Here is a 10,687-nt window from a genome sequence, read left to right as displayed (position 1 = left end):
ACTTACACGGCAAAAAGTCCCTTTCTGAGTTTTGATTGAAATAAATAAATAAATAAAGACAGTGTTAAAATGTATTTATTTTTATTTCCTCGTTTATCCTCTTCTTATTTTGGCCCTCCCAGTGTTCCATACCGCGCAGCCTCTTTTGTCACACACACACACACACACACCCACACACACACACACACACACACACACACACACACACACAGTGGAGCGTGCTGATTGGCTCTCTCCAAGAAGTCACGCTCACAAACAAACTTTGGGATGTGCTGTCTCCTTCAGAATAGAAGCTTTGTGGAATTTCTGAACATGTTAAGGGCTTTTAAAGTCACGTGACTTGATGACATCAGAGATGAGGAAAATTAAAACCTAAGATAAAACTAAAAGAACATGTTTGTTTGTTTTGAGCTGCAAGTAAACAGAAACATAGTCAGTTTCCGATCAGAGGAACCCGTCTTAATTTCTAAAGCACCTTTATTTAAAAAAATGCAGCACAAAGAGTTTTACAGAGTCAGCAACAGAAACCCACCAATTCCCCAGTTCAAACTGGAACACTGGAAGTTTAAATTAAAGGAGTAAAATAAGATTAACTTAGGTCAAACAAAATTAAATATCCACTTTCTCTCGATGGCTCTTATTTTGCTAGGACTCAGAGGTGACCAGACTTCCTGTTATGTCTAGCTGTCGGGGGAGCGTGACACAGCCCAGAACCCCCCCCCCCCCCCGACTCCGCGCGCGCAGACACAGACAGTCTGGAGACGGAGGACACGCGGACACACCGACTGACGGAGCTCCATCACCGCGGACTCAACAGCTGATCCGAGCCGAGAGGAGCGCCCCGAGTCCCGGTAGGTGCAGCTGAGAGAGCCGCTGAGGGCAACTGTTGATCCACAGACAGAGGGACAGCGGGACAGAGGGACAGAGGGACAGCATCAGATCGATGGTCAGACTGAACAAGCATCTGATGGTGATGTCACTAATCAATGACAGTGGCGTCACCGTATTTATGGTTTTAATCAGATGAAGAACACGAGCCAGTTCATCAGGAAACTGGTGGGATTATGTCCCTCTGTTTGTCTCTGACCTCCACCTGTCTGCTTCTTCATGTCCACGTCTGTCCTTCTGTCTGTCCCAGTATCTCTGCTGTCTCACGGCTCCGTGTCTCCACGTCTGTTTTTCTCCAAGTCTCAGAGACTCGGTTTCCGACCAGATTTTATGAATCAAAACGTCCCTGTAACTCTCAGGTTGGTAGTTTTACTAAAACCCTATCAAAGGCTGTGCAGCCAGATATTCCCAGATAAGTTATAAAAACCCTGATATTCCTAGATATGATCTAATGTCAAAGATACACGCAGATATGTTTTAATTTCCCCCAAATTCCCAGAGATTAAATGATATTCCAGATATTCCCCATGACAACAAGGAGATGAAAACTTAACTGTAGCCGTTGGCGGGTAAATAATGGAAGCGATGCAGCGACTAGATAGAGCTGGACGGTAAGGCCACAACTTTTATCACGATATCTTTCTTAATTTCAGTTAATACAATATAATATCAGTATAAATATAAAAGCCTCAGAAAAACTACCAAAAATGCCAGAACAGATGCTGTAAAACTACTAATTATTTTGCCAAGTCTATGAAACTCCTCCAGTATAACATTTAAGAAAAATAAACCTGAACAATAAATTAATGTTCACCTTTTATTTGTATTTAGCAAGGCTAAATGAGCCTTCAAAGAAACTTCAAATCACCATCAAAGGTCAAATAAAACGTTTACCTTTCTGAATATTAATATCTTTAAGTTTAAACTACAACACAGGCTTGTTATGTTATTCTTAAAGATTTAAACAACGGTGCTTCAACCAGGCTTCAAAATAAAAGTACTCCAAACTTCTACAATAAACAGGAAAAAATAGTGCGCAACAATTAATGCTTCATCGTCTGACTCAGCATATTCTGACTCAGCATATTCTGACTCAGCATATTCTGAGTGGAAATGCTTCAGATGCACTGTTGCCTGATCAGCAAAACATAATTCACTCAGTATTTTCTTTGTTTTTTAGTTTAGTTTTATTAAGTGTAATGTGTTTTAATTAGGAGTCTGGAACATGACGACACTTTTAACTTTTTAAAAACTTTGTCCACACTCTTCATTAATAGACATTAACATGTGTCGGTAAGCCAGCGCGGGATCCTCCAGCAGCAGCTTCGTACGTTTCATTTCCAGCCTGCTCATGAAACAGCGGATCTCCTGCTCTCATGCAGCAGCTGCTGCGTGAGGTGAGGACAAGTCTGCGTAACACCGGATCCTCATTGAGAAAAGTAAACCTACGTTAGTCCTCAAAAGTCGCTTAAAAAACGCTGCTAGAGGGGAGTGAAAACGAACAGGACAAAGTCACTAAGTTGGCGACACCAAGCCAATCGAGTTCTTCTTTCCTCTCATCAACTATCTCGTCTGCTTTCTCTTTGCTTGTTCAGTCATGTTTGCATTACGAACATGAGCACTCGTTTTGTAGCTAAGACTAATTAACCTAATTAACCTCACGCTGAGCACAGCCAGCTGCTGCTGGGCTTGGTCGGGTTCATAGGTCGGGTTCATAGGTCGGGCTCATGGGTCGGGCTCACGGGTCGAGCTCATGGGTCGGGCTCATAGGTCGGGTTCATGGGTCGGGCTCATAGGTCGGGTTCACTGGTCGGGCTCATGGGTCGGGTTCACTGGTCGGGCTCATAGGTCGGGTTCATAGGTCGGGTTCACTGGTCGGGCTCATGGGTCGGGTTCACTGGTCGGGCTCATGGGTCGGGTTCACTGGTCGGGCTCATAGGTCGGGTTCACTGGTCGGGCTCATGGGTCGGGTTCACTGGTCGGGCTCATGGGTCGGGTTCACTGGTCGGGCTCATAGGTCGGGTTCATAGGTCGGGCTCATGGGTCGGGTTCATAGGTCGGGGTCCGTGTCTTGAACGCCAGTAATCATATACGTGTGTATATCGAAATATCAGAAATGTGTTCAAAACTTATATCACTGTTATTGAATAAAAGAATATTGTGAAATATATTGATATTGAATTATTGTCCAGCCCTACAACTGGATCGTAAATGTGTGTTTATTACTAGGTGAGAATATGCAAATGTAGCCACACCTCCTCCGAGGACCAGAGGCAGAGGTTTATGGTTTGTTGGGGTTAGTTGATGAACTGACTGGGTCACAGATACCCAAATAGATTTATTGGTTTTAAAAACGTTAGATGATTTTATGTCATACCAGCGTGTGTGTTATTTGTACACAGTGTGTTTTTGTTGCTCATGCTGTCAGGACTGAAAACAGATTTTAAATCTCTAGAGTTTGAAGTTTCTGTTCATTTTTACTTAATTGAACCTAATTTCTGTTCAAATAATATTAAGTTTGTTTTTTAGACAAAAAAGTTTGTTTTTAACCCCGTTTTCTCGTGATGTAGCCCCTCCTCCTCAGGTGACCATGTCTGTACTTGGCCCTGCCCCCAGCAGCGCCGACGCCTGTCTCAGCATCGTCCACAGCCTGATGTGTCATCGGCAGAGCGGCGAAAACGAGGGCTTCGCTAAGCGGGCCATCGAAAGTCTGGTGAAGAAGCTAAAGGAGAAGAAGGACGAGCTGGACTCGCTCATCACTGCTGTCACCACCAACGGCGTCCACCCCAGCAAGTGTGTCACCATCCAGAGGACGCTGGATGGGCGGCTGCAGGTAAGATGCAGGAGACAGGTGTGAACCACGACTGAACCGAACCCTGAGCACCTGAGCATCTTCTTTAACTTGGTGTCAGTAAAACCGGAGAGCAGCACCCTCAGACACCTGTGGGGGTCCATGTACACACCCCCCAGAAGGACAAAATACAAAGAAAAGCCCAGCAGGTCTGGGTTGGTACAGGCTGGTCACCAACATCCGACCCCCATAGCAACGAGGTCACAGTCCTCCACCTACACTAAGTGATGGAACTAAGCACAGGGGACCAGAGGGAATGAGATTCAGCCGAATAGTTCTTTAAGGAGGCAGACATTGTCTCACTACTGATGTGGTCAACTAAGAGATTCCTAAACTGCTGAATACACAGATTATTTTTGTTTTTCCAGTTCACAAGGATAGTTTTCTTTGCGATGCATAATGCTGTGTGTATCATGTGTGCAGAGTTAATTTCCATATTAATGTCACCAAAGTCACCTAGTAGACATAGTTCGGGGATTGTAGGAATATTACATTTAAACCATGTTGACATGTCCACACATACCTGAAGCCAGAACCTGCGGACAGGTGTGCAGGACCACAAGGCATGGAGATAGTTGTCAGGTGTGTTTTCATTGCAGTGTGTGCAGATGTTTGATTGTGACAGACCCATTCTGAACGTCCTTTGTCCTGTATAATGAGTTCTATGCAGAATTTTGAATTGTATTAGTTGCATATTTGAATTTTTAGTCATTTTAAAGGTGTTTAAACATATTTGTGACCATTTATCTTTATTAAAGTTACTGGACAAGTCACCCTCCCATTTTGAAGTTGGAAGACAGATTGAGTCTTCTAGTTTGGATAATAGTCTATATGTTTTTGATAATAGCTTTGATGTTGATGCTTTTAAAACACTGATGTGTTTTGATGGTTGAGCTGATGAATGGCAGGTCAGAGATAAACAGATCCTCACACAATGCTTGCTCTACATCTAACCATGTTTCATCCAGACTGCTAGGTTTAAGCCATTTGGAGATATACTGCAGCTTGTTAGCTAAGAAAACATGATTAAAGTTGGGTAGCTCCAATCCGCCTCTATCTTTAGTCTGTTGTAAAGTTTTTAGACTGATACGTGATGGCTTATTTTTCCATAAACATTTAGATATATGTGAGTCCAGTAACTTAAACCAACTGGAGGATGGTTTAGTGGGTATCATTGAAAACAAGTAAAACAAGTAATATGTCATCAGCATAAAGACTTATCTTGTGTTCTATATTTTTGGCATGGATTCCTTTAGTCTCTTTATTTTGTCTTATGGCAGCAGCTAGGGGTTCAATAAAAATAGCAAAGAGTGATGGAGAAAGCGGGCAGCCCTGTCTGGTTCCTCTCTGCAAACAGAAGCTTGGAGAGGTTTGATCATTGGTCTTACCACATGCATTTGGGTTGTTATATAATATTTTTATCCAATCTATGAAAAATGCTTTTTCTGCGTCTAAAGAAATGACTGTGGATTCCAGGTTATGTAGAGTAGAATAATCTATGATGTTAATTAATCTACGCATGTTAGTAGAGGAATGTCTACCTTTAATAAAGCCTGTTTGGTCAGGATGTATTATTAGAGGGGTTATCTTTTCTATTCTTCTGGCCAAAGCTTTGCTAATTATTTTGAGACCTACATTTATTAATGAAATTGGACGGTAACTGGATGGAAGTGTCGGGTCTTTTCCTGGTTTTAATAGTAGAGTAATATTGGCTAGGTTCATATTTGAAGGTATTTTTTGTTTTTCCCTTATTTCTAATATCATATTGTAGAAGGTGGGTGCATTGTCCAGAATTCTTTGTAGGATTCTGCTGGATGATCATTTGGACCTGGACCATCTGGACATGGAATATCTGGGCCTGGACCATCTGGACCTGGGTCATCTGGACCTTGACTATCTGGACATGGACTATCTGGACATGGACCATCTGGACCATCTGGGTCTGGACCGTCTGGACCATCTGGACCATTTGGACCTGGACCATCTGGACCATCTGGACCTGGACCATCTAAACCTGGACCATCTAGACCTGGACCATGTGGGCCTGGACCATGTGGGCCTGGACCATCTGGGCCTGGACCATCTGGACCTGGACCATCTGGACCTGGGGTTTTATTGTTGGGCATATGCTGGAGAGCTTCATGAATCCAAGGTTATTTTATTTTCATGTTTTGGGGGAACACACCCTGAAGGATGACACACAAACAAAAGCCCAGCAGGTCTGGGTTGGTACAGGCCGGTTTGGAGTGTAGTGTACAGTGTATTTAAACATGGAGCTGTTTGCTCTCATTGCTGATTCAGACAGGAAGTTATAACTCTTTCCACCAGTAAGTGGAGTGCAGCTTGTCAAGCTCCACCCATTAGGGCCATTGACAAACATGGCCCCAATAGGAGGGTCCCAAAAAAGTGGTACAGCTCAGGTCGGATATTCTGACACCCTCCCATGTTTTACCTGTGGAAATGCAAAAAAATGCACACCAGCCTGTTCTGTACTGGTCTGGTGAAAACAGGGCTTTAGTCTGGCAGAGGAAGTCCACCTTCAGTTTTCCTCACATTCAGGAAGATTTCTGTTCGTTTTGTCCTTCCTTAAGTCACCAGAACCAGAACCTCTGAGAGGACAGAAACTTCATCACACATGAAGTCACGTGACCTCATCAGGATAAATGAAGTTGGACTGCCTCATGAAGTCATTTTACCGACCGGTGATCTGATGAAGATGAGGGTGATGATGGAGATATACATCTTATAAATTCCTGTGGAAATGCTCCTTAAACAACTGAGTCTTTAGCTTGCTTTTAAAAGTGGATAAGGACTCTGTGGATCGGACGGAGTTTGGTAGATGGTTCCACCACCGGGGAACAACAGAGAAGAAGAGTCTAGCTACTGATGTGGCGCCACCTTGTGGTGGGAGCACTAGGCGTCTTTCACTGGCAGAGCGTAACTGTGGAGAGGGAGTGTAGCTCTGGATTAAGGAGTGGAGGTAGACCGGAGCCGTTTGGGTTATTGTTTTTGTAAGCCAGAAGCAGAGCTTTGAATCTGATGTGCTGCAACTGGAAGCCAGTGGAGAGCGATTAGCAGCGGAGTGACATGAGCTCTTTTGGGCTGGTTGTCTAGTTATGATACTTATGTACTACCAGGATACTGATGTACTACCAGGATACTTATGTACTACCAAGATACTGCTGTGCTACCAGGATACTTATTTACTACCAAGATACTGCTGTACTACCAGGATACTTATTTACTACCAAGATACTGCTGTACTACCAGGATACTTATTTACTACCAAGATACTGCTGTACTACCAGGATACTTATTTACTACCAAGATACTGCTGTACTACCAGGATACTTATTTACTACCAAGATACTGCTGTACTACCAGGATACTTATTTACTACAAAGATACTGCTGTACTACCAGGATACTTATTTACTACAAAGATACTGCTGTACTACCAGGATACTTATTTACTACAAAGATACTGCTGTGCTACCAGGATACTTATTTACTACAAGGATACTTCTGTACAAGGAGTTGGTCATTTTGAACGTTTACACACCATATGAGAGTTTACAGAATGAAGATTTATATCTGAATAGACATGCTTTTATTAATTCTTTTATCCATGAGCATCATTTTACATCTATTTGTGTGGTAGGTGACTTGAATGCTGACATTTCAGATAGCCAGTCTGTGTTTGCTAAGCATATGTTACAGTTCTGTGAAGATAACCATTTTATTCTGTCCAGTCAGTTATTGTTACCAGATGACAGTTATACCTTCATAAGTGAAGCATGGCATACGACGTCATGGCTTGACCATTGCATTAGCTCTGCTGATGCACATGCTGTTCTGAAATCTATGGAAATTCTGTATGAGTATTCCATGTCAGATCATGTACCGTTTGTTATGCTGCTGGATACAAATAGTCTTCCTGAGTTGATACACAGAGTAAATGATGGCTGCAAACTTTCAAAGGATGATCTTTTGTCATATTGTATGAAAACAGGCATTGTTCTAAGCAATATACATTTACCCAGACAGGCCATTATGTGCTCAGATGTTAATTACAATGATATTTCCCACGGTAAGGACCTTTGTGTGATGTATGAAGGTATTGTTGATGCCATATATAAAAGCGGCAGATCATACCTCACATGTCTAAAGGCTAAAAACAGCAAGCCAGGCTGGAACAAGCATGTGGCGGTACGTCATGCAGAAGCTAAACAAGTGTATAAGGCATGGGTACAAGCAGGTAGACCCAGAGATGGACCTGTCCTGGAGGATTAAAAGCTCTCCAGTGCAAGGTATAAATATGCCTTTCGCTACATTGCTAAGTGTGAACAGAAAATGAGAGCGGACTCTATGGCTGAAAAACTGCTGTCTAATAATGTTATGGGCTTCTGGAAGGAGGTGAGGGCTCTTAACAGGGTTAATACATTACTGCCCAATGCCATAAAGGGAGTCTCCGGGGCTGACAATATAGCTGCCCTGTGGAGGCAACACTATTCTGCTTATTTAATTGTGTTAAAAGTGCGCCCTACAAAGTTGGAAGTATTGCTAACGGGGATGCAGTGTTTATCACTCCTTGTGAAGTGCATCAAGCAATATCACAATTGTCTGACAATAAAGCAAATGGCTCGGACAATATTACAGCAGAACATCTCAAGTATGAAAACCCAAAGACTGCTGTACTGCTCGCTTTGTGTTTCTCCGGGTTCATGACCCATGGACTGTTACCTGACTCCTTACTTTCTGTTACTCTCGGGCCTGTCATAAAGGACAAGGCTGGCAAAGTTGGGAGCCTGGATAACTACAGGCCAATAGCCTTAGCTAGTGTTATATCTAAAGTCTTTGAGAAGATATGATCGCCTGTGTCACTGTATAAAAACAACACATAACCAGTTTGGTTTTAAATCCAAGTTGGGAACAGATCTGTGCATTTATGGTCTGAAGGAGGCAGCACAGATGTATTTAAGACAAAACTCCTCTGTGTTAATGGGGTTCATTGATGCATCTAAGGCATCTGACAGGGTCAGCCACTTTAAGCTTTTATATAAATTGAGCTACTATCTCCTGCCCTGTTTAACCTGTACATGGATGAGTTGTCCAATCAACTAAACAACTGTAGAACTGGATGTGTGATTGGTAAGAGTCTGGTGAATCATTTCATGTACGCTGATGATGCGGCCATACTTTCCCCGAGCAGTGCTGGTTTTCAGCAGCTGCTGAATGTTTGTTCTGACTATGGACTAAAGTATGATGTGAAATATAACGCAAAAAAGAGTGTTGTACTAATTTGTCGGACCAAAGGGGACAAAGAACTGTGTTTCCCTGATTTCTACTTGTCTGAACAAAAGTTAAGTGTCTGTTCTAAAGTTAAATATCTGGGTCACTTCATCACAGATCAGCTCTGTGATGATGATGATGATGATGATGATATATATCGAAAGTGTCCAATCTGTATGCCCAAGCTAATATTTTGGCTCGGAAATTTCACGTGTTCAGACAATGTAAAAATCCAACTCTTCAGAAATGACTGTCCACCTCTGTACACTGCCCCATTGTGGTGTAAATATGAGAGAGCAGGTCTACAGAAGCTTAAAGTTGCTTACAATGATGCATTAAGGGTTCTACTCAAGAAGCCCAGGTCCAGCAGTGCCAGTTTTTTGTTCTCTCACGCTCGTGTCAGTACCTTTCAGGCACTAATGAGAAATTTGATGTATAGATTTGTCGCTTGAATAACTCTGAAAACAGCCTTGTCCTGATGCTGGAGAATCCTAGTTTTAGTTCAGTTCATTACCAGTCTTCTCCGTGGAAACACTGGTATACGTGTCTTTTAGAACTGTTGTTGTTGTTGTTGTTGTTGTTGTTGTTGTTTCTTTTTATGGACCTTGAGTCTGACAAATAAAGATGATGATGATGATGATGTACTACCAGGATACTGATGTACTACAAAGATACTGCAGTACTGCCAGGATACTGATTTACTACAATAATATTGCTGTACTATCAGGATACTGATTTACTACTAGGATACTTATGTACTCCCAGGATACTGATGTACTACAAGGATACTGCAGTACTGCAACTATGATGATATACTATAGGGATACTGTTGTAGTACTAGGATACTGATGCACTACCAGTACTACCAGTATTCTGATGTATTTACAGGAATCTGTTGTACTAACAGAATGATGTACTACCAGTATACTGTTGTAACACCAGGATACAGATGTACTACAAGGATGCTGATGTACTTCCAGTACTATCAGTATTCTTATGTACTACAAGATATGGATGTACTATCAGGATAACATTAAGACCAGTGGATATTCCTGGAGTAAGAAAGGGAGGAGGAGGAGGAGGAGGAGGAGGAAGGGCGTCTGGCTTGTTTTGTCTGGAAGACAGGAAAGGGGTGGTGTGTGTGTGAATGTGTGTGTGTTGTGGCTGCCAGCAGACGGGAATGTGGTCTGTCTGGACTCTGATGGATCTCATTCCTCAGAGTTTCCACGCTGAAGCTTCAATTTAACCCCGGCTCTGGTTCAGAACCAGGATCTGGTTCAGAACCAGGATCTGGTTGTCATGGAGCTGTGGGAGCTTCAGACTGTTTTGTCTGTGGTCTTATCCCTTCCCGTCCTTCACCTGAAAACACTCCACCACTCCCTAAACACACACAGGAAGCAGCCATGTTACTCTGCTGCTCGTCTTGGACTGGATCTGGTCCTGTTCTCAGACTCAGTCCAACTTTTCTGAAAACACTGTTAGAAACACTGAAACACTGAAGAGGAAAACCTGATCAGCTACTCAGCTGATCCTCAGGGTTCCAACTTATCGGACACACATATATCTGATATCGCAGATATATCTGTGATATCAGATTTACTTGTGATATGAGCCCGCAGTGATATCTGTGATAGCCTGTGGTATCGGTGGGGTGTTG

The 10,687-nt window shown here is 42.7% G+C and overlaps 1 protein-coding gene across 5 annotated transcripts in view; it reads left to right on the top strand.

Moving 5' to 3' along the window:
* Positions 1 to 736: 736 nt before the first annotated feature.
* LOC121641536 (mothers against decapentaplegic homolog 4-like) overlaps positions 737 to 10,687 on the top strand; it is a 16,142-nt gene continuing 6,191 nt past the window's right edge. For all 5 annotated transcript variants that reach the window (XM_041987740.1, XM_041987737.1, XM_041987739.1 and 2 more), the window contains exons 1-2: positions 737 to 851; positions 3,459 to 3,721. In XM_041987740.1, the coding sequence (XP_041843674.1) occupies positions 3,479 to 3,721 (243 nt within the window). In that variant the 5' untranslated portion in view covers positions 737 to 851; positions 3,459 to 3,478. The remainder of the gene's footprint in view (positions 852 to 3,458; positions 3,722 to 10,687) is intronic.

This window comes from Melanotaenia boesemani, chromosome 6, assembly GCF_017639745.1.
Source record: "Melanotaenia boesemani isolate fMelBoe1 chromosome 6, fMelBoe1.pri, whole genome shotgun sequence".
Lineage (NCBI taxonomy): Eukaryota > Metazoa > Chordata > Actinopteri > Atheriniformes > Melanotaeniidae > Melanotaenia > Melanotaenia boesemani.
Note: the sequence above shows the minus strand (reverse complement) of the source record. Positions and strands in the feature narration are given on the sequence as shown.